Raw genomic sequence first — 25474 nt, forward strand, 5'->3', positions numbered from 1 at the left:
CCTAGGCAGCTGCATTTGAATAAAGTATATCATTCTTTATACCCACAGATACTGAGATGATCTACTTATGATCTACTTAATTACTGTGTGTGAGACTACTCAGGTTTTTGCTTCAGATCCACAGCATCACCAATGAGGCACGGTAGGCAACATTCATGAAACCAAACTTACATTGACTTACATAACATAAGTAGTATTTTTTGGAGTTACTCTTAAAATTCCGGAAAACTTTTGCAACATGTTTGTTCAGTGCAAAACTGGATATATGCATGAATGCTGGGTGATTCTGCTCTTAATGATAAAAATTCCAACAACCCTATACAATGCTCCTGAGTCACACACATACCAAATCTAAACCAGAGGTATTGGTTTGGCCATGGGAAGTGAATAACATTGCATACACATTCTCACTGCAGCGTCACGTCACATGATCACTTTTTCCCAGGCTGCTGATTTTTAAGGAAAAGGAAAAGGAAAAGCTGCTGATTTGTTTCAGGGAAAAGTTGAATAATTGTAAATATTATGCACACTGATGTTGATGCTGAATGTCTTAAATTAAGTGTATTTTAGATTGCCTTAGAAAAGACAGAATTACTAAAAAAAATGACTTAAAAAGACACTGATAGCTGAGATGTGCTGGCTCTGAGAAGAAAAACTTTGTTTTTTTTATCTTTCATTACAGGAAAAACAGTTTTTCCAGTGCACTGCGCAGCTCAGGCCAGATTGATGGAGACAGATTCTTGTCTGGCTTCCAAAATGAAGATTCATGTGCTTTACCTTTTGCCTGTCCTGAGGAGAACGAGCGCCCAGCCAGGGTTTTTAATTTAGCCCTCCTGTCACATCTGACTGGGCTGGCTCTGCTCAGCGGCATGTTATAGCCAGCGCCCCACGGCCGAGGGTGGGGTGGGGGTGGGGGTGGGGGTGGGGGTGGGGGGTGACAAAAGCCATACCTGCTCCGTCGGCAGGATGTAGCGGCAAAGTGAGGAGCGCTGGATCCTGCCCGGCTGACAGCCGTGTGTCTGTTGCAGTGAGAGTGAAAAGGGGATCACGGAAGAATGAGTGACTGTCCTGTGGTGTGGTGTTCTTCCCTGGCAATTAAAACCAATTTCCATTACAACATTCTCCTTTTACATTTTGATATAGTGAGACAATGAAATGGGTAATCGTGTCTTTCATTTACAATCATCTTCCAGCATAGTAATATTTCTGCTGTCATATTTGTAAAGACAAAATTGGTAACTTCACACCATAGCTGGCAGGACTGGAATTGTGTCTGTCTCAGTCAGTTTCTCAGGAAGGATTTGCAGGGAAATTAAATCAAACAGTGGACGGATGATTATTTTTTACTTAATTAACTGGAATGGGACAGAGTGGGAAACTCAGGAAATTGCTCTCATCGAGACGGGGTTCATTGGCTGTGTTTCACTGCCATCAAGCTTGACTCCCCCTCCAATTCCTCACGCACAGAGTGGGGAATACTAAGCCATACAAAGTTAAAAAAGCAGCACCTTGTCCAAGCAGCCATGTCATGTAAATCCTCACAGATATAATTATCATTATTTATACTGAGTGTGTGTGTGCGTTCTATATCTGGATACTATCAACAGGAGGAAATTATATTTACAGTAACAGTGAAGACAATGAAAGGGCATCTGAAATCCCAAGGCAGTTTGGGGGCCTCAGTAGAAATTAGTCTACTGTGTTGAAAATGCATATTACCGGTACATGACAGCCAAGACAGAAAATTATGTCCATTTTCTAGGCCCAAACAGGTGTCAAATGTTGTCTGCCTGCATCTGCCTCATGAACATCCACCCCCAAACACACATATTCATGATAAGACCAACAGGAAAGTAGTAGATTAAGACCAGTTTATGTGGTGGGCACAAGTTTGTGGAATTAGACAAAGAAACAGCTGTCAACTTTTCAATTCGAGACCGTGACTGTGAAACACCACTATTCACATAGTATCCACCCGACGAACTAGGGCAGTTTCCCCGAAGGACTATAGGTGAAAAAAAGAGGAAAGCACACCATGATGAGAAGGTCTAAATAACAGACCACGAAAGACCATGAAGCTTATGTTAAACACTCTTCAAGAATCTCTATATTTGCCTTAAAGGAATAAATAATTTACAGAATGAGAGGGAGAACCAAGGCCAAAAAGACTTCATCTAAGGCCAGCAGCTATCTTCAAATCTTGTGAAGCCATTAGGTTTGGTACAGGAGGAACACATCTCATGGCCCAGCAGAGATTTTTCCTACCTAGCGTCTCCAAACTTTGGCAGACCTTCCGTGCGTGGTGGAGAGACATTACAGGTTTCAAGAGCCCCTTCAGACAGGAACTCGGCTCGGAGAGGATAACTGTGCTCCTGCCACAAATCTTTCTGCCTTCCTGCTCGGGACAAGAGTTAAGCGACAAATGGCTTTTAACATTAAACACCTATTCGGTGTCAGGGAGCACAGAGTAAACAGAGCGACAAGACTAACTCCAGATCAGTGGTGTGCACGCGCTCACGTCCAGCCCCAGCCCCCCCGACACCCACACCCAGCAAGCTCATCTCACCTCTCTTCACACATGCAGGGCAAGAAGGGCTTCAGACAGCCATGTCTGTGCTAGTCATTTGGGCAAGAGGTTGCAGAGCAGTTGGTTTTTACAGTGTGCCGGCTTGATGGAAAACTGTTCCGTCTCCTTCTGTCTCTCTGCAACACGCAGCTGTGTGCTTCTTGTAAACCAGGTGTCTGGCAGAGTCCAGGGCTGGGCCTGTTCTGAGCCCAGAGAGCCTAGGGTATGCTGTGGACAGGTGTGTGCTGGGTCTAAATGGGGCTCTTACATAAGCATGAATTTGAGTAATGGTGAATTTATATTTATATTTATATATATATATATCTATATATATGGGCAAACTGAAGAAACAATTTGAACAAAACAGATACAACTCCAATTCTTAGACTGAAGTGCACAATTTGGAAATCCCAAACTTGGATAACACATTGGGGGATTCATTTTGCTCATCACTTAACATTTAGTCATTGCAGCACTGTGTCTTAACTCTGTCTATAGGCAGAGCCTGTGTATGTTTTTACAGATGCCACCACTTACACGTCAGTGATGTGGACTCCAGCTCATTCCCTTTATGAGTCAATCTCATAAACACACACCTGTGGTTGATGTCACCTCTCTCACCATCCCACACACACACACACACACACACACACAGACAAAGATGAAAAACTCACAATCTTGTATTCTCCCTTTTTTATTATGTGAAATAGGTCTTTTTTTATATAAACTTATAAAACAAATCTGGAAGATCCTTTAAATACAGCTTATCTGTACAAGGTTTTTTGTGCACAGGTTTCTGCAGTGCTTAGCATGGTTCTCAGTCGAAACCCACCAGCGATTGTTAGCTTGGCCTTGAAAGGGGAGAGTCAGTCGCTCGAGTAGAAAGAACAGCAGCAGCAGGAAAACAGGGAGGGCTGATGACGCTTTTTAATGGCTTTTTTTTTCACTCTTGACTTGACTTTGTTATCATGTTAACTCCTGGAACACCGAGTTCTTTCACAGTAAATGTATTCAGCATTGCGTGCGAAGTTAAGACAAAACGTGTTTTTTTTTTCCTCTTCCTGTTCTTTCGCCTTCTTCTCGTGTCATTTGTCGATGCACACAAACACCAGACATGCACCAATCTCTTCACCTGTTGAGCTTCCTGTGGAAAACTCGCTCAAAAAAAACAAACAAAAACGGGGTGCAACACCTCATCCCAGATCCAGAGCGCTCTCCCCGCAAGCTCTCTCTCTCTAACACACATTCCTGGAGTCTCATTGTCCACCTCTGGTCACCAGCAGAATGGTGGCAGTACGGGGACAATAAGTAAAGATGCTGCCATGAGGGGTGGTTTGAGGGGTGGACACCTGGTCACATGTGGGTCATATGAAGGGATGAATTCAGCCATGACCCGCTCACCTCTCACGCTCATCAGTTACGGTCTTCCAAACTAAACTAGAGGATGTGAATGAGTGTATCCAGCGAAACAAAACATGTTGATGCCTCTATGAAATCTGAATCCCTTTTTTAATCCTTAGAAAAACAGAACTACAGAGGGAGAAAAGGTAACTAATGATTCTGATACTTTCACGGGTGTGCAAGGGGCCTCCAAAACGTTCACCCGACAGACAGGAGTAAAACAACCCAACAAATGGCACCAATACAATCTCTGGTAATAGTCCCTACTCCAACCCAGTGTCAGATCTCAAGAGTAAAGTAAGAGTAAAGAGCAAAGGAAAGAGGTAAATTAAAATAAAGCAAAAATAAATAAAAAATAATAATAATAATCATAATAATAATAATAATAAAAAAGAGACAGAGGTTATAGATTCAGATTCATTTCTAAGGGCACTTCTAGCCTTGCCGGTGGGTGCTCTTGGAAAGCGTGCTTCCTCCTCTCAGCACTGGAGGTAGGTGAGAGAACAGAACAAAACAAAACAAAAAACAAAGCAAAACAAAACAAAACAAAAATAATAAAAACTTGGTACTTCACCAGCTAGCAGTAGAAATCTTCCACACAAGCAAAAAAAAAAGTAGACACTTTGGGGGATTAACCAACACAACAGAGAACAGAATACTATTTCTGTTTGATCGTATCACTTCATATGCAACTGAAAGACCAACCAACCAACCACAACCTAGTGAATGTTCACCAAGCACAGCACGTTCCCCTACTGGAAACCAACCTCTAAAGAAACCCATGGTGTGCACTCTGCTCACGAGGTGAGCTCTCCTGCACCTTGGGAGCAGCAGCGTAAAGCGAGTCTACATCTCATCGTCCTCCTCCTGCAGCAGCAAAGCCACAGAGGGTCCTGGGGGAGGCCAACTCACACATGACAACACTCTGGGTAGGACACCTGAAAAGAAAACTGAGGAAAAGCCTGATGCTTCATCTGACAAAACATACTTCTTTTAAGAAAGACACACTCATCATCTCTCTCTCTCTCTCTCTCTCTCTCTCTTTCTTTCTTCAGTCATCTGGTCATGGTGCTCCTGGTGAGAGACAGGGCAGCATGTTCTATGCTCCTACACCTCTCCCTCTCCTAAAGGTCCTCTTGCACCCCCACCCCCATAGACTGTACCACAGACCAACGTGTGGAGGTGAGAAGAGAGGAGGTCAGTGTGGAGCACCTGTGCTGGAGCAGGTAGTGGTCAAACCCTTAACCACCTCCCCTTCACCCCCTTTCCTCTTCAAAGGAGTCTCTATACCCCATCCCACCCCCCCCCCCACTAGCCCCCTCCACTGTGGGGCAGGGCGGGGGGCAGGGGATGGGCAGGAAGAGACGAGGCACTAGATGTAGTCATCGTCGATGGGCTGGCCGCGGGCATCGCAGTAGTGGATGAAGACCACCACCAGCCGCTGGAAAACGCCACGCCGTGCCTGCCGGCGCTCCGAGATCTCCTCGCCGATGGTCTCCATGCAGATGTCGGCCGACAGCTGGCCCTTTCGCCGTGGCGCATAGATGGTGGCTACGTGGAGCAGGGAGAGGAGGAATGTTAGCCGTAGGATAGAACCATATACATACTGGCCCTCATTTATGAAACGTGAGTTCGACGTAAAACAGGCGTAGGACAGGCATGCGCTCATTTCCACGCAAAGCATGGGGTGGCTACGCTCGAATCTCACGTCAAGTCTCAACTCGTGTACGCAAATCTTAGGCGGCATAGCACGGTGCAGCAGTAAATCACTGGAGGATTGGAAAGTTGAAGAGTTCAATTCATGGAATATCTTGGACCTAAGACTTTTGCTGCACATTTGTAGCCTACTTGCCGTAATGTAGCCTGTTATGTTGACACATTTAATGACTTAGGATAGCCATATAGGCTATGTGGAGAGGATTAGGCCTACTTTCTCTTTGAAAAACACAACAGCCATAATTATTTTTGTTATCATTTTCAAAGGGCAAATGGCAGTGTCGTATGGTTTTGTAATGAATGTAATTGTAGTATCCCAGCTTTGTAATTGATGTGTTTCCCAGCTTTCTTGATGACACTTTTCTAGCTGTCAAAATTAACAAAGTTCAGCTGGACTTGCAAAGTCACTGTGGCTATCTTGAGATCACAAATGTTTCTCTTGGACGTATAATGCACCTCGATGTTGTAAATTCTAGGGGCGAGGCCTTTAAAACGAGCATATATAGGGCCGTGATATTTAAATTACGCTCGTTTCCAGCTGCCACATTTATTAACACACGTTTATTCTTACGCTGCAATTGGAGTGATACGAAAGTTTCAGGAATCACACGTGAGCCCCGTTATAAGATGATTTCTGTGCTGATCTATACCGGTTTCTACGCTCGGTTGATAAATGAGGGCCATTGATTGCAAATAAAGCTTGTAAGGGATGCAATACAGACCCATCCACACTGAAAACAATAACTACACACAATGATGGTTTATAGCTTTTAGCAATGGTTAATTAGAACAAACGATAATGGTAAAAACTATATATGGTTATTAGGGTATGGGTATTAGTCTACAGAATATACTATAACAACAGCAACATTGTGAGCGTTTTTGAGAACAACAGAAACTAGAATCTGAATGATAAATCGGTGTGCCGATTAGCTATTTGCCGATCTATCGGTATCGGCGTTTATAACGGCCGATAACTACTTTAACATTAAGTAAAGGAAAGCCAAATACTGATCCTCATTTTGGCCAATTTGCCCTCACTTTTAAACACAACTTGTCCTCCTTTTCAGAGTCACCGTATTTCTGCGATTTTATAGCACACATGTAGCTTCCACTTCCTTTTAAACACAAATTATGACTATCAACTGGTGTTTTCAGTGTATTTCTGCACAGAACCGCTTGCATGAAGTGAAAAATAGGCGTCCCTTCCATTCTTTAGCTGGGTCACAGTTGTAGCACGGTTCAAGCCGTGCCTGAGACGCAGATATGGCGGAGGCACTGTGGCTGCTGTAACCTGTTAACATTGGTGCCGAAATGAAAATCAACACACAACGGAACAGTTCCGGAGACGCAACGCATAGGTCATACTCATATGATTGTATGGATGTTCTCTTACATTATGCAATTTTCCTTTCCAATCACACAAAGTATTGCTTATAGGGGGCTTATTCCTTCACTTTTTCATTTGTAGCCGGTCACATTTATTAAAGGTAAACTATGCAGTATTGGCAATTTCCTTACTGTTTTCTCGGTTTTTGCTTCTTTTTCGCTGGCTCTGTCATGACGAATGTCTGAGAAACTCCATCGCTACCTTTTTCTAGCCAGTGCCTAGCGTGTATGTGTATTTGAATGCAGTAAAGCAATTCGTTACACTCATTATACTTCCTGACACTGAGGCCGTCGGCCCGCCGGCCCACAGTTGCAAGGGTGGTTTTTCCGCTCACAGGCGCTAGGGGGAAGCGAGACAGCCACCATTCAACCCCAAAAAAGTAATATAACCATTTCAATGACTCTGAAGCTGTTAAATGAAGGTAAATTAAGCTAGAAAAACTTGCATATTAAGCTAAAAAACCTGCATAGTGTGCCTTTAAGTCACTGGCACAGACCTGTCACTCACCAACCAATCACAAGGTCATTGCAAGCAAGTTTGTACATGACAACTGAGGTCAGCTATAGCAATGGAATCTTTTTCTGATCCTAGGATTTGAGACTAGGCAGCTTTGCGAACAGGACTAAGGACAACGTTAACCTAGAATGTTTTAGAGAAACAAGACAAAAATGCTTTGTATATACAGGCCCAGAACTACTAGATGCTGAAGCAACATGCTGATTGGCTGGAATTCTTTAACATTGAACCAACAGTTAGAGGATCATGAGGAGCAATTCCCTGAATGTGGACGTGGAAGTGCACAAGATTAGAATCATGAATGAGCCTGAAATGAGAATACATGCTAATTGCTAATGTCAAATCTCACTAGTAGTGATTGACTGAGCTTTACTAACGCTCATGTGGATAATCTATACCATATTACATTATCCATACTAGCATCGCATATGGATAATGTAATACTAATATTATATCTTTGCTCTATCATGAAAGTGGTGAGGGTCATGGAGAAATGTAAACGTTCTTATGGCATTAGGTCGTACATCATGCAACAAACAGGGAAAACAACATAATCAAAAGCAATGACTCACTGCTTTCATCATCTTCAAAGTCATAGCGAGCATAGCTGTTAGGCTCTGCTGCGCGTAGTGTCCGTAGCCAGGGAAAATCAGTGATCATAGTGTACGGCGCGCCATCCACCGCACCTACAGACCAGAGAGCAGTGAGAGGTGAGGAGGAGGAGGAGGAGGAGGAGGAGAGATGATGAGGACTCCAAGGGAAAGGGTGAAGTTTATAATCAAACAAAACAGCGGTGGGGTATGGGGGGGTGGGAGCAGTGGTCATGGGAAATCTCTATATGATAAACTGGGGTGCTTAGATGGGGAGGGTGGGACCAAAATGACCCAAAGCCTCCCAAACTGAATCCATCTCACTGTTATGACATTAGCTTTAGGGAGGTGGAGAGGGGGCTGGGGGGTGGAGAAGGCCCCGAGGTCAGATGCATGTGGAGGGTTCTATTTATATTTCACAGGATGTGTGGAGCACGGAGACCCTGCATTTCCGAGGGGCTGGACCCCACTTCCGCTCACCCTCCAAGGTGTAGATGTCTCGCCCCCAGGGGTAGTTGGGATACTTCTTCACATCCTCTTCCGTTCGTGTGGCCTCCGGGAAAAACTCGTACTTGATGAGTTCTCTGTTGATGAAATGAAAATAATTCACTGGGGGTTGGGTGATGAAATGCAGTGTCTTTGGCCCAGGATTGTTCTGCTGTCCTGATCCTCAACTAATCATTAAAATACTCAGCGTGGGAACAGTAGCACCACCTGGTGGTCACTCTGTGACTTGCACACTAAGTTCTTCACTGAAAACAAAAGAATTGGTTTGGTTTGCTTTCCTCCCTCATATTCCCCTGCTCACGGTCCTTAAAGCGTAATATCAGTCACCTTTGCTCACATACAACTGACTGAATCATAGACAGCAAATAATCTATTTGAATTCATATATGTGTGTGTGTGTGTTTTTTTTCCCCTTAAATCACACAATGTCTGAGGGAAGGCTAATCTGGCACAGTGTGAGCTTCCAGTGGAGTGAGGGAACAGTGCGGTCAGTAAAAGGCGCGTTTCCTGTGCAGCTGCGGGGAGCCGAGGGGCCGACGCGGCCGACACTACTCACTGGCTGATGTTGGCGATGGTGTCCATCCAGCTTCGCACGCGCACCTTGTTCCTGACGTTGGGCGGGTTGCTGAACTCGTGGATGATGGCGATGTGGTAGGGGTACGGGCCGCTGAACAGCATCTTCTCCAGCGCCAGAGAGTTGATCTGCGGGACGACAACATAGGCATCGGAGTTGGGCTGGGCTCCTGCTGACCTTTGACGAGCTTTAGAACCATACACCTTTCATTCACAACATTTCGCTTTTTCTGATCATTGGGATTGTAAGAACTAGATTTTCACTGGAATAGGGGATCCCTCCAAACCAGGCAGTTCATCCTGCAACTCTTTAATACTATCTAATAATAGTCCCTCCCATTACATTACACACATACACAGTGTATTTGTGATTTCATTTTCTGTTCAGCTCAAATATATAGAAAAAAAGACAACTATGTTACAAAACAACTATGTTGCCACCTTACAGTACAGTATCAAACCAACAAAACCACTATCTTCTCTAGTCAGCAGTTAAGCGTGTAGGACATGGGGAGTGGGCGGTGCGGTTGAGCAGCTCTGACCTGCTGCATGGGCCTCATGTAGATGATGCGGTTGCGCTCTGGGGGCATGCGCAGGATCTGATCCAGGACCTGCTCCATGTCCAGCTTCTTGCACTGGGCGTAGTCGAAGCGGTTGACGATGGGGGCGTTCTCCACCTTCAGGTACTTCAGCACTCGGCAGCGGGTGGCTGGAGACGCAAGAGGACAAGACCAGGAAGGAACACACAGTGAATGGGTAACCACGGAAACCTACACGGTTTTTTATAAATAATATTAAACCACAGGTTTAGACTTCACTGCGGACATATACACTATAGGGCTATAGAAGCTCTACCACTGCTTATTTCACTGTTTTTGTGTAAAGTCTAAAACATTTGGTTTACGTATACTTCTTAGAGTGGCAACCTTCAACAACATGACTGAAACTGAAATTAGAAAGGCAATTTTCTGTTCAAAAAATAAGTCAAGTCAAGTCAAGTTTATTTATATAGCGCATTTCATACACAGAGGTCATTCAATGTGCTTTACATAAACAAAACCAAACAATAATAACAAATAAAAGCATAAAAGGGCAATATAGTCAAAGAATAGTTAAAAGGTAAAGATCATAATAAAAAGAAAACATAAAACACAAGGTAAAATCATTTAAAAATAAAGAATAATTAGTAAGCAAAAACAAAGGCAAAAGTAGTAAAAAAAGTAATAAAAGACAAGGTAGAAAAAGCATCTGAGAACAGTTTGGTCTTAAGTCTAGATTTAAAACTGGCTACAGTTGGGGCCTTTTTGATGTCAAAAAATAAATCCATATTAGAGCCAATAGCAGTGGAATAATCCTTCACAATTCACTCCTGGGGAGATAATAGTCCTGCACTTCATGGAAAATACTACACCACCCAAGGTGAAGGCTATTTTTTTTGTACGTATGAAAGGTCAGTCATTATTCGTTCAATATGTGACTCAGAGGCGTACTCACCATGGACAAACATCATTTTGGGGCAGTCTCTCAGCACCAGGTCTGTAATGCCACAGTTTGTGAGGGTGATTCCAACCAGGTTTTTGGACTTTAGTGTTAGCACCTTCAGGGCAGAAAAAATAGAACATAGAACACACACACACAGTACAAGGCTCAAATGTGGATCCCTTTTTTATCAGACCATGTAATGAGGAAGAGGAGGCTGAGGAAGACTCGCCTGTACGTGGTCATCTTCGGTCACTGGGTCACTGGTGCTGGTGGACTTGTCCGCTGTGCGTTTCCTCTTCACTGTGACCCGAGGCTTTGGTTTGGACAGCTCTACGCAACAAAGGTAAGGGTACCCATGTTTAGAAAGACACTGAACCTCGACATTGGGCATCATAATTCCTATTATAGTACCTTGTGCCACTATTTAGATAAGCAAACTATAAGGGTGCTATTTTGCCTTACAAACATTGTTGGGAGTCCTTGATTTAAACATTACATAGATTTTTAACCTAAACCAGGGAGGGGGGATTCCAGAAAGGAGGCTTAACAAACACTGAGATAAAACTTAACTGGGTTGTCTGAACCCGTGGCAACTAAACCCGAGCTGTCGGTTCCAAAACAGGTGAACTTAAAAAGACATAATCTATTGAGAGTCGAAACCATGAGTGAAATCAGCGTAACGAAGAGCACCACATTGTTCAGAGGCGAAGTAGCAAGTTCTCCTTGAGGCTTATGAAGAGAGAACTGTAATAACTGAACGTGTTTAGGATTGCCTATTAATGTCAAAAGCACAATATATTAAATAATTCAGTGGACATTACGTATTGACTGCTTTGAATGATGCTTTCTTAAACTAGCCTACCTTCTCACACATTGAGTGGGTCATAGACTCCTTGAGAATCCCAAATGTCATTTCTATTTTGCGGGTTCTGCTATGGGCCAAGTTAAACCTTGTTTGCGCTCCAGCATCGGAATCAAGGTACGGTAAGCTACGGGGTGATGAGTGTTGGAAGGCATAGGTATCCTTTATCCCCCAATAGGCTACCCATCAAGTTCTCCTGTAATTGCACATATTGCACAAGTTAGAGCCTATGCATTAATTAGCCTGTAGTGGATCAGGTGGATAAGGTATAGGCCTAACGCACCCTGTTGAAATGTGTTGCTCAAATTAGATTCCCAGTACATCCTGGCATCGTGTACTGACCCTGGCCATTTCGCTTCCATGTTTGTGATAAGCTTTTGGAAACGTATGCTGTGGAAACCTATTGACATAATCTACCTTGTTTACGGTTGACGCTTTAAAGGGACACCAGGCAACGTTTTCGTGTTAATTAATCATCTTCGTAAGTCGGTATATGGTTAAATGACTCATTACGGGGCGAATGAAGGCTCTCTCGCCCGCCCCTACTGCCTGTAGGAAGAATATCCCACTTGCAAGTTCGGTGTATCCTACCCGCCGACCGAAGCAGGATCAGTTTACAGCACAGAGGCAGGCTAACGAAACGCTAGAGATTGTTGCAAACGTGTGTATAATGGCAGAGCCGGCAAAGAAGCAGCGAAAACCCTTGACGGAAGACGCAAAGAAAAGGAAAAGAGCTTCAGACCGAGCGAGGGGGAGTTTCGTAGAGAAAAAGCTTCAGGCTTGCCTGGTGTCCCTTTAATGGGCACTTGAATCCCATCCATGGAGCCGATGATGTTAGAAAACCCTGAAATAGCCAAGGCCCATTAATTAAAAGCTCACCAGCAAAGATACTTTCGGTGCAAATTGGGAAACTTAAAATACGTGATGCTGACCTGCCAGTTGGTGAAACTACACAATGATCCTTGCGGGTTTGTGGCCAGGAAAAATAATGAAGTTGCGCAGGAACCGCTTTAGTGCAAGGCAAACTTTACCCACCGACAGACAGTTGCTTTGCCGATATGCTCTGCGTACAAAAACTCCCAGTCGGCGAGCGATCATCGATGCACAAAGTTTGGAGGGAGGCAAAAAGTGTAGTCTATTTAAAAAATATTTTATCCCAAATTCCATCAGCATTCTTAACCAAACTAAGTGACAACACACATACTCGACTGAGCTGCTTTGCTATACCTATTCAAACTTATTTATTCATTTTCTATATTTTACCCTTTTTTACCGTAGCCTACTTGTTTTAATGATATCTTCAATGTGGTCTGTATGTCCATCTGTCTGGTGATTCAAAGACAAATGTCCATTATGGTGTAGGCTACATTAAATATTTATTTTATTCTATTTGAATTGATCCACGATGCGTAACGTTATATATAGTGTTATATATTATATAACGTTAAATATAGGGATGGAGAATGTTTTTCAAGTATATTAAGGATTCCGCTCTCGCAAAACCTCGTTTGGAAAAGAAAGGATATCATGTTGTGATCTACCACCCTCTCACGGTTACATGATTTGTGCTTCTATGTCAATCAGACGCTTCTCAAAAGGAAACGCCATTGTGTGACAAGTGTCAAAACAGCGGCCTAGCTGAACGTGCACTTACCTGAACAAAACCTGAACATAACCTACCCTCTACCAGGTTAAGTTCAGAGCCTATGTTACCATAGTGACTTACATAACCTGATCATTTTTGGAACTGAAATCCCAGGTTTACCACTTACTCTGGGTTAACATACCCAGTTAAGCCAGTAAACCCGCTTTCTGGAATAGCCCCCAGTGCGACAACTTCCAATAACACAAATGTTTCCATAACATCACTTCTGTTACACCACTCATGGCCAGATATGAACTATCTAGCTGCCTAGTTAGCAAAGTTAACTAACTAGCTAATAAGCAAGTTTTGACTATCAGCATACCCGTTTGGACTAATGATATGCATCTCTGCCTTCTCCGCCTCTGACTGAATGACAACATGTCACAAACGCTATGAGGTCTAAGTGGTCCTCTTTAGATGTTTTTTAAACCTTTTTTTTCTTTTCTTTTTCTTATTCTTTAAAACTGCTCATCTTTTTTGTTTCTAACCTGTAGCACTTTGAGATCTGTGATGAAAAGTGCATTATAAATAAAATGTATTATTATTATTATTATTATTATTATTATTATTATTATTATTATTAAGTGTTCTAAAATAGCCTGTAATGTTTTGCAACGTTTAATTCCCCCCACTGCAACGGTTTCGTCTCGTTGCAAATCTTGGTGTGAATTGGCCTTGTGAGAGCCTAGTGACCGTGAGGATGACCTGTAAGAGCTCACCTGACTCGGACACCAGGGGCACTGCCGAGAGCCGGCTGCGGGAGCGTGTGATTGGCCGCCGGGGGATCTCGCCCGGCAGACACCTGTGCTGCTCCTCCTCATCCCCCTCGTCGTCGTTGTCGTCGTCCAGGCCGTTGGCCGAGGTTCCTCCCACGTGCCGGGCGTCCATCCGTCCAGCGCCCTGATCTGCAGGCCCCTCCGCCCGCGCCAGGCCTCCCTCCAAGCTGCCGCCCTGGCCGCCCTCCTCCTGGCTGTCGGCGTCCTCCCTCCAGCGGATGGAGCCCACGTAGGCCCCCGCCCCCGGCACCTGGCCAGCCCCGCTGCTGCCCGCGCTGCGCTCAGGGGCCTCGGTGGCAGCCTTCATGTCCGCTTTGATCTGCTCACTGGTCACCTGGCAACCCTTCTCGCAGCTGGGCTCCTGAGGGGGCGGGCCTCGCCGCCGCAGCGGCGTCTTCCCTTTACCTGGACGAGCACGGGCAGCCAATCAGCAAAGAGTAAACAACACCAGAGCTAGCCAAACATGTGCATCCCAAATGTCCACTTCAACAAGTAACCTACGGCATGACAGCCTGAACACCACAACAGAGATGTGGAATGTTAACCTGTAGGAGGTTGGCTGTACTCACTGCTGTGTGGGGCTTGGACCTCGGAGCTGGAGCTCTTTGGCCTGGTGTCCGGCTCGGCGTAGGAGGGCTTCGACGGGCCTGGGGCCCGCACCCGAGCCTTTTCCTGCTCCTCCTCATCCTCACTGTCCGAGTCCAGCACCACCACCGGCTGCTTCTTAACGCAAGACTGCACCCCACTGGGACCTGCAGCACACACACGGTAGCAAAGATGAGACAACACACCTAGTGCTCAAAGTGTGTGTGTGTGTGTGTGTGTGTGTGTGTGTGTGTGTGTGTGTGTGTGCTCCTGAATCAGAGGCCACATTCAGGCAGTCCAGTGATTCGGACATGCTCTGATCATTTTGAAAATGGAAGCAGCTTTCAGATCAGTGGCGTTTCCCTCTGACCTGCTTGCTCCTCGTCGCCCTCTGCTGGCCGAGCTGGCTGGCTGGGGCCGGAGGCACCTTGCTCCGCATCAGCCACCTCCATCACCACCGGGTCCGGGGCAGCGTTCTCCTGCACCACCCCATCCATCCCTCTGATGTCTGCAAAGGAAAAAACACACACATTAACACAGAAATCTAATGTGCAAGTACAGCACATGATGACATGATCCATCTCATGTAGGTACTACTCAATTTCTAAACAACATTAGGTGGCGAAACTATGCATATTAAAAGGGGTATATGGTCAACATTCTGAGGACCAAGAGTTAGGCTATAGCAGCAGGGTTTGTATTAGATAGGGCTTCATCCTAGAGCAGGATCCAGCTCTGCTGGGTTAGAAAACTATGACTCAGCCCACACTCAGACTAACTCTGGGCCATCTCCCATAAGGCCATCATTAAGTTCCAGCCTGTTCTAAATTCTGTCCTCTGCTGGTGACGGTGACAGGGCACCGTTGCCGGGCGACCTACCTTCCGGTCGCTGTTGCTGCGGCTGCTGGGGAACGGGCGCTGCGGCTTCCTCGTCATTGTGCGGCGGAATGTTGGCGGCGTCATTGTTGTTGTTGTTTTGGTGGTTGTTGTTATTGTTGTTGTTGTCGTTGTCATTGTTGGAGTTCTGGTTGCTCACCAGTGCCGAGGAGACGCCGATGCCAGTGCCTGCGCTCAGACCCACTCGCGCACAACCCTGTGAGGAGACAGGCCTCAGATCAGCACTGGGGCAAATAGCCCTGTATGGACAGAGGTCACCATGGTCGCAATACACCCAGTCACCTGCTAAAGAGAGCTGTTTGCTTCAGTTAGATAGTTAGGTAGTGCTTTGAAGTAACACATTTTGAGAAATGTGAGGGTTAATGAAAAAGCTCAAAAGACAGTGGATCACAAACACACTTAGAGGAAGAAAGAGCGCAGGCATGGCGATAGGTACAAATGGAGATGTCTTCTACGGCCATAATATTTTATCATACCTGAGATGTATTCAAGCTATAGTGGGTAACTGATATCACAGTCTCTCCGTAGAGATAGCCATTTGTGGCTGGAGTGCAATTAACAGAAGCTCTCTTGTGGTCAGGGATCAAAGACTGCAAAGCGGACAAGGTAAGACGGTGGCGCCTATGCTGGACTAACCTTGGGAGGCTCGCGAAACATCTGGTCCAGAGAGATGAACTCCAGGCTGGGCAGCAACTCGATGAATTGGCAGAAGGAGTCCAGCTTGACTGCATGACACCGCACCAGCGTGAGGTCCACCAGCCGGCTCCAGCGCGAGTGGTCTGCGGACACACAAACACACACAAGTCACCTCCAAATGGACATAAAAGTATTAGACACAGACACAAGCTGCATACAGCAAACACTGTGAAAACAAGCATTTGGAAATAAGTATTTGAGGCGACAAACAGAGTACCATATGTGGCATATGTAGCATTGCATGTAGACACGTGTCATCGTTTCTACCTCACAAATTGTTTTTAAATGTAGGCTATAGCCGTGCTTTACCTGCTAGGTAGCAGCTTAGCCACATAACACAACACAAAAGGCTAGCAGCCTTTGACTTATTGCCTTAAAAAATAAAGAGAAGATACGTCAGTGAATTGAAGTAATTTAAACGCAGGTTGTGAAGTTAAATGCAGGTCCTAAAGTGTAAATGTCATAGAAATGTTGTACAATTATCTAAATAGATTAAGAAAGCCACTGCTATGATTAGATTGATTTATGTAGATCCAGTGAAATTGCTACCTTGGCAACACCATGTCATGGCTTTGGTACTCTCACGGTAGAACTCCAATTCCAATTCCAAAGTATAGCATCACTCCAAAGCTGTCTTCACTCTTGAAATGTGTATTGGTTGCACTTTCCTGCCATGTCCAGTGACTATGCAACAATACCACTAAACTAATGATTTTTGGCTGTGTTAGAATTTTGCCGTTTTCTTCAACATCCCCATATGCCAACACAAACTGTAACCTAGGACACTGTATCTGAACACAAACATAATGGTAAGCCATTACGTTGGCAGCCTGAGCCTCAACATGTCCGATCACACCCGTTTCCTAAACACATTAATTATCAACAACGGTCAGCAATTACTCAGTTCAGGATTCTGAATGAAGGGAAAACATGTCAAAATGGTCACCCAGTGCCAGAACCACAGAGCTCTCCGTTTGACAAAAGGAAAACACAAGTGCATGCAGACTGTGCAGCACCCAAGGTTGTAAGGCTGCACGTTGCGAATCCTCGTGAATGGGACGGCCTACCGTGACTCAGCAGTGATCTAGCCTGTCTGAGCTATGGATTGGGTTTGGAGAGACAGCACTGATGCATTCAAATCAAACACCTAACTGCCTGTCCTTTTGAATACGGCTGGAGAGCACAACTGTGGTAGAGCAAGGAGAGACCCGACATGTTTAGCAGCAGACACCAACACTACGCAATAACTGCTAATGGCGGACACAAACAGCAATAACTGTTCAGGGTGAATGTACTATGATGATAAGGCTTTGGTCTGTACCTGTTATCCAGTTGTGAGGGTTGTGTAGATGAGGGCAGTTGTAAATGACAAGGTACTTTATGGAGGTGAACACCTCGTTGACAGCTTTCATTCCGATGTCAGTGATTATCCCTGGGTTCTCGATCACATCGGCCAGACCATATTTCACCAACTCGTTGTGGCTCATTTTACCTGAGGGGGAAAGCAGAGATTCAGACCACATAGTAGACATCATTATATTCACAGTTCTCTCACAATCACGGTTCATAAATGACTGTTTCTGAGAAAAAGGCAGAATGGATAGCCTGGATGACCAGACAAATAAAATGTCACAAAGACAGGGTTGTATGCTGTAGCAACACACCCAAGATATGATTCTACCTGTAGGGGAAGGGATGTGCAGAGACACATCACGACCCGAATAGAAATAGTCCAACTGAAGACATGGCCAACTGAAATATCAGTGGCACCACTATAAGCATCATGCAGAAATCACACAAGAAAGAAATGGGTTGCATGCTGCCTATCTGTAAACACTACAAAACAAGTCTACAGTGTATGGGTGTGGACTGTCATTTTCCTACATTCTCACAGAGGATGAATCTGAGGTCTATCATCTTCACTGAAAGGAAAACATGGCAAAACATCACTGAATCTTTTTTTAGATACGAGTTCCTGTTTATTCCTCCCTGTTTCACTGGGATTTAACATACGTGCTCATGTTGGCTCATGCCTGACACGCTGTTCTGTTTTGAATGCAGCACTAAGCTGAGAGGAACCAGAAATCTGTGATCTGACATGATGAATGCATTAGTGCAGTTTGCTTAAGAACAGCACACGACCACACACAGCAGGTCGAATTTTAACAAGCAGGGACTGGACGTAATTAGGCCGAGTGAGATTCTAAATAGATGGGTAATTTAAAGCACTTTAAGTATGCCTTGGTATACTTATAGAATTGACTGATATGATGGCCTACTTGAAGGACAACCTGAGGAGCAGATTATTTTTTCTAGGTCTAACAGTTGTCATTTTTCTATGACAACTGTTATGTCTGTATGCACGCACAAATGTATGTTTTACAAAGCTATTTCCCAGTATCACAGATAACTAATCCATCCATCATGAAAGAGATTACATTCAAGTCAAAACTAATACTCAAAAGTCAAGAGAGCTTTGCAACAGAGAGACAATTAGGCTTAAATTGGTTCTTTTTCTACTTCTGGGGTACATCATCAGAAGTGAGCACTTTAAAATAAGCTTTGTTTAGCTTTGTTAAAAAAAGATGCCAATTTTATGCAATAATCCTGTCAAACAAAAATGAAAATGATTGTCCAGATGACTTACATTGCAATAGGAACTCGTCGACATATCCAAGGTGCAAAGTCTCAAACTGGGGAAACTCCAGTTCAGCCATCTTCAGTGCAGAGAACACTCCATCTTTGGTTAGGGAGGGTTGAATTCGAACTTCATGAAGCCTAAGGGACACACAACACCCACACTACTCAGCATGGCTCTCTTATGTCCTGTGCAGTGACTTGTGGTCTACATAGTCCACTGACCAAGTGCACCAAACTGATGGGTTTCAATCTTACCGGCGTGCGGCAGTAATTATGAGGTAGCCCAGGTCAACTTCAAGTGCATTCTTACAGGCTCCAAATACTATAGTGTGCAAATTACGAAACCCTCCTGAAACAGAGAATTCTCAGTCAGCAATACAGTCAGCATGGCAAACTTCAACAGAGGCAGTCAAAGGAAGAATATTCATCATTGTGTGCTGTATAGCAAACAGATCAAGAATAAAGTAAATGTCATTTCACTTTGATACTCTAGAACTCAGAGCTTCATCAGAACCAGAACCACCCCCTGGGTCAACACAGACCCACCCTCTGGGTCAACACAGAACCACCCCCTGGGTCTGCATCATACCTGCCAACACTCCTGTTTTTCCCGGGTTTCTCCTGTATTTCAAGGTCATCTCCTGGCGCCCTCCCGTTTTGCTATTTCTCCCGAAAAACTCCCATAATTTGCATGACCATCTTAAAATCACGGATCCATTCATTTTTTCTGTTAAGTCCGACATTTCCCAGGTTGCCAGAAATACAAGTATGAAATACACCTTACACATACACAATCAAATACTTTCAATTTCAACCCTTTTGTCATAAAACCACCCCCTTGCCGGTCAGCACAGTCTGTTCCTCACCTGACCTCCAGCTGTCCTCCACCACGTGCTGAATGAGTCCCCCCAGGAAGGGCACCCTCACTAGCTCCAGGTGCTCCAGGTTGCGGGCCGAGGCCAGGCCGGTCACCAGGGGCACGTACTTTAGGGAGTTGGTGGGGCCGGCACAGTTCCTCATAACGAAGGTGCGGAGGCTCACGCACAGGAAGTCTTTGAAAGGCTGAGGCTTTGTGAGGCGCACCCACTTCAGGTAGAGGTGTCTCAGCATGGACACACAGGGGATCTCTGGCACATTAACCCCTTCAAGGCAAAATACCAAAACGTGCTTTAGGATTACAACTTTATCAATATGGCAGTGAACAGCCAGGTAATAAAGGATATCTGCTTGGAATTGCAATGGCAGAGATCCACAAACGCGATAAGAAAACACCTACCAACAAGGTGTAGGGTCTGGATTTTGGCGGCGGCTGGAATGGTGAGCTTGTTCTCTGGGGGTATAGGAAAGGCTCCGTTGCGGTTGCGAAACTTTCCCAGGATGTGGACCTGAGGCATGTAATTCCAGATGGCCTCCACAAGCTCCAAGTGAGACGTTTCAACTCCCTGGGCAGAAGGGGGAAAAAGAAATGTTACACTACCAAGGATCACCTGAGGTATTGATGCATGACTTCAATAAAGCTGTAAATACATGACTAATGGGTCGTTCACACCAAGACCGATAACTATAACGGAAAAAAATATTGCTGTAACTAATATGAATGACCACGTCCACACATCTATCTGTAAATTACAGGAACGTCTGTCTGTGTGTGTGTTTGTGTGTGTATTGCATACCGTTCGTTCGATTGATTTCGAACTTGGCAGGTGTCTTGCTAAGGGCACGAGCAAGTGCAGTGCCAAGTTTGATGTTGTTTGGATAAGAAATGCAAAAGATCTTGTTAAATATATCGTAAAAGAAGCACATATTGGCTTTCGCCGCTCTACTGTAGCCAATCCCCCTTTCATACAGCACTGTAGGCTATAGATAGAAGCGATAGAAGCGGGGCTTTGGCAAAACTGAATGCACACGGGTAAAAAGTTAAGGGAGTACAATTTGTGTGGATGATTATCATGTCTGACTTCAACAATAAAGACCCCCTGTATGCGGTTTGCAAGCATAAAATGATTACGCGGACAACACACCAAACAAACACAGGTATGCAATGGCTATTAGTGACTATTGATATCTTCCTTTGTATTTTTGTTGTATGCATGTGTGCGTGGATGTCATATGTCTGTGTATGATATGTATAAGCTATTGGACACCGACTTTGAATAAACAAACAACAATTCCTACTGCAAGGTGCCAAATTGAAGCGAGTGATAATGGTGCCGAATTTAAGGACATTTCTACATGCAAAGCAGCAACAGCCAACGAATGGAAGATGTGATGTCACGTATTGGCTACCAGAGTTTTTGCGTCACATCGTTGCAAATTTCATATGATGATGCATCATTTCACAAAATGGTCTGTCTTCTTTATCATCAAGTTATTCAATAGGCTAAACATATAGGGCCCTATTATCGTAGTCTAAAACGCATGGTCACTGGTGAAAAGCTTATTTAAATTTAGTGGGATGTCCAGTTCACATTGGGAGTGTTTTCGTCGGCTGGATGGCGCAACAAAGCGTTACTAGGTTTCTCAATCAGTCATGGGTGTGTTTTGGGCGTAACATCATTTAAACCAAATGAGAATGACATCTGTCATTCTCTTTAACAGCGAGCAGTGCAACTTTAAACAGCGCATCTGTATTTTGATAGTCAGCGGCGCATTTGAGGAATCTGCTTGCAAGCGAGACTGTATGGAACAGTTATTCCACTAAACCATGCTTTACTACAACTTAGCAGTATAGTAAAGTAGAGTAGAGTATAGCCTACACGCATTTGCACTCGTCTATTATTTGAACTCATTGGCAAAGTTAACTAACTTCACTGTGGTGTCAGTCCAAAACAACGACAAAACAGTTATACACAGTTAATTGCTTTCACTATTGACTGACAATGGGGTTACCATTGAAAACATAGCCTGGAAAAAGCAACACTTAGCCCAATAATGTTCAAATGACTGAATAAAAAAACGTTCATCCTGCAGAGGAGTAGCTTAAGCTTACATCTTGTGACAGTGTGTCTTCAGCTGTGCTTCATATTTGCCTCTTGCCTCTCGCCTAATCACTTTCATCCATCATTACCAATTTGCAAAAGATGGTGAATAACTACTCATTGTGAGATGTATTTCGTAATATCTTTATTCTAATTATGTTTCCCATTGTAATCCTGTAATTTGTAATGTTTTGCATTAATGTGCGTTTGTGGATGAGAGAAACATGGTGCGTTGTGCACCCGCCCGTATCAGTGTTAATAATGCACTCTTAACATAACATATAAACAACTCTCTTGGTCAGTGGTGTAATGCGTTTTAGGTAGTGTACGATAGCGCCAGACCCCTCCTTAGGTTGTTAATTGCTATACCCCTTGGCACGCTGCTAAAAAAAAAAGAGACGTGCAAGATAAGAATAAACGTTGCGCTGGGATAATAATCCGCTTTCCACCATGCGCCAGGTAGCGAAAATAGGGCCCTTAGTCTTAACTCAAAGTTTTAGGCTTATGTCATTTTGATCAGCTACAGACAATGAGTGGCAGACAGAGCGTGATGTCACTTATAGGCTACCAGAGATTGTTTTTAAGTCACATCGTTGTAAATTGCATATGATGAATCATTCCACAAAATGGTTTATCTTCTTTATCATCAAGTTATTCAATAGGCTAAACATATAGCCTTGACTCAAAACAGCTGCTAGGCTTATATAATTTTGATCTGTAAAAACTGCCACATGCAGCCATGCTTAAATTCTGCTCACTGCACATTTATTATATTATAATATCATATAATATTCAGTATTCATTATTGAATGCTTAGCTGGACTGATGTTTTTCACCATCATCTTATTTTATAAACTAGGCCTACCTGTGGGCATGTAATTGGACGACAGGAATAGCATGTTTGAATGGGAACTGCACTAGTAAACTATAACTATCACGACAAACAATATAGTTGGGGATAATTTTCAGAACGATTTTGAGAACGATAAAAACAATCCCACAAATTTTAGCCATCACTTTCATCAACACAAAGAGAGACTTTTCTTATCGTTGGTCAGTGTGGATGCTTTTATTGGTATGGTTATAGTTATCGTTATAGCTATTGTTCCTGGTGCGAACAGTCCTTTAAGCGTCCTAAATCAGCTAGTCTGAGCTAGCCACACTGACTCACTATCAAATTGGGGCAGGCCTGCAGAGCTTCTAGAACTCCAGGGATGCTGAACGCCTCGTATCCTCTGACTCTCCGTCGCTCCAGGTAGCGGGGATGCAGCCCGTACAGCTGCTCCAAGTCAGGCATCTTCTTCAGCAACATGAGGAAACTGGAGTCTGTGAATCCTGGGATGTGTACAACGCCACATATACAGTGCACTGTTATTAAATGGTCAGACAATGTCTTAATGATGAGGTTATTGCACATTGGCTGTGGTTGTGACCGCACATGAAAAGTGTTTACTTAAAATTACTTGGTGCTGTTTAAACATGTCCATGAGATAACCAAAGGAACTTCTCACTTTTCTTCTGTCATCATGTCTAAATTTCGTGTTGCACAAGGAAGGTCGGACATTCTGCCTACCTGATGGCATGTATTCCCACCAACGGCTTGCACACAGGTCTACCACCTTCACAACACGCAAGTACAGGGTCACGGCTTCCCGAAGCTTTCGAGACAAACACTCCATGCACATGATATCTTGCATGGGCAAGTACCTGCAGGAGGTAACAGCTTATGTTTAAAGACACATAGGCTTCTTTACATTGAACCATTGAAACGTCTGTGAGGGAGTAAGATGGCCATACACAAGATATGTTTGACCTTTGGTGACTGACCTGAATATGTGGCAAAGTACTTCATGTGAGAGCTCATTCATGTAATCCTTGGGCTCCTCTTGACTAAGAGGGTCATGAAGACCCTCATCCAAGCTCTGAATCTTAATGGACTTCCGCCGTGGGCCCATCATGTCCAGGGTGGTGATATCTTCTCTTAGGGAAGACAACCAACTCCCTCCCCAGCCACTAGACTCTACTTTTCAGGCATGCAACACACACACTCTGGGTCTCAAGTCTGTATAACAAAATAAAAGTGGTTTAGTGTAAGAACATCATTTACACATATGTCAGTGGTTTAGTGTAAGAACATAATTTACACATATGTAAGTGGTTTAGTGTAAGAACATAATTTATACATATGTCAAATCCCATCAGTATCCTATAAGGTTCCCCTAAAAAAAAAGCATTTCAGAACATTAAGTTGACAAGACAATGGGCATTGGAAAAACGGTACTACTAGTGGGTATTCGCTAAGCTTGCTTGCTCTCTCACTAACTTAGCTAGCAACAACAATGATGACAACGAGCTAGCTAAAGAGCTATGATGCTAACAACTACTGGATGTTTAAGAAGTGATGCAGACACTGACCTAACGATGTAACAAACTAAATAAGATGCTACATCATTACCAAACTGAATAACGTGAATAATCGACGAGACACTATTTTCTATTGAACAGAAAATAATCCAAACAGTGAAATAAGTCTGAGCCTAGCTGGAGGTAAGTTAGCAAAACTGAAGCAGCAACAACGCTTTGACCACCTCTTTTAAAAACGTAAACGTTTCTCCGTGACATAGCATTACACAGTGCACAGATGGAAGTTCCATGCACGTAGTCATTAAGACAAAGTAAGACAGCCTTCACCTCTTTGTTTTACTGGCAGTGCATGACGATGATGTGGAGATGCATTAGTTTCTTCACCAATTCACAATAATCTCCGTGGTCAGCTACTTGACACTTCTGAGTTGTTAGCTAGCCAGCTAGCTTCATAACTAGCCAGCGAGCTAGCCAGCTACATCCCCAACACAGGCCTTTCTGAGACAAGTATAAAACAAAATCCTTTACATCCAATGAGATAATATCAATGTTCTTTGATCTCGGGACTGTTAGCACTACCCTCTCACACCCTTTGTGATGAGTCTAATAGGTATGCACAGAGTGTGTCCACTGTAAATAACAGCCTGAAATCTGCCTCCCTGTGTTCCAGCTGCAGCTTTCAGACGCACTTCCTCCATTAGCTAGTTTCCCCCACCCCTTACGTTACGTTGTGCCTATGGTGGGAGGGGCTAGGCATAACATGCTTGTTCAGGGAGTTTGCTGACAGTTTGTTGTTTAAAGGTGCTCTGAGCGAGCGATATCATACGTTTTTTAGGCTAAGACATTTTTGTCAATTACCTCACCTCACCATCCGCTAGCTGCCTGAGTCCTGAATACACTGTAAAAAACGCGATCTCTGGGGACAAAACAGGCTCCAAAAACAGCCATAAAACAACTTGCCCATAAAAACATAACAAACTGTTCCAGCAAATCACCGATGAGTTACCCAGCATAGAGCGCCTTTAATCCATAGAAAGTGACCTGCAGGTAAAAAAAGTTTCCCTACCAGGAGATTAAAAAATTACTTTGATTTGCTCTTCTCATCCATATTCTGGAAATACCCTAATATTACTGTAGAGAGCAAAAGCCGTTATAATCATGACCGCCGCTAGCGAAGCTAGCGAAGCGGTCATATAGGGATTGTCAAAGTTTTTTTTTTTCGTCATCTACTTCCTGAATTTTTGGTCAACGATACCCGGGACACCGAACCACCGGGGCACATGAAATTTG

At 44.1% G+C, this 25474-nt stretch overlaps 1 protein-coding gene across 1 annotated transcript; it reads right to left on the minus strand.

Moving 5' to 3' along the window:
• Positions 1–3244: 3244 nt before the first annotated feature.
• fbxo38 (F-box protein 38) lies at positions 3245–24897 on the minus strand. Its single transcript, XM_042074215.1, has 21 exons — positions 24512–24897; positions 23648–23882; positions 23394–23527; positions 22992–23155; positions 20119–20284; positions 19709–19984; positions 19098–19191; positions 18850–18980; positions 17524–17694; positions 16143–16285; positions 15489–15702; positions 14980–15117; positions 14594–14776; positions 13968–14429; positions 10971–11071; positions 10754–10856; positions 9802–9968; positions 9243–9388; positions 8660–8763; positions 8162–8275; positions 3245–5518 (listed from the first exon to the last, which is right to left on the minus strand). Exons 2-21 carry the CDS (start codon positions 23776–23778, stop codon positions 5340–5342), a joined length of 3321 nt encoding a protein of 1106 aa, XP_041930149.1. The 5' UTR covers positions 23779–23882; positions 24512–24897; the 3' UTR covers positions 3245–5339.
• Between the last annotated feature and the right edge of the window lie 577 nt (positions 24898–25474).

Source organism: Alosa sapidissima, chromosome 20, assembly GCF_018492685.1.
Source record: "Alosa sapidissima isolate fAloSap1 chromosome 20, fAloSap1.pri, whole genome shotgun sequence".
Lineage (NCBI taxonomy): Eukaryota > Metazoa > Chordata > Actinopteri > Clupeiformes > Clupeidae > Alosa > Alosa sapidissima.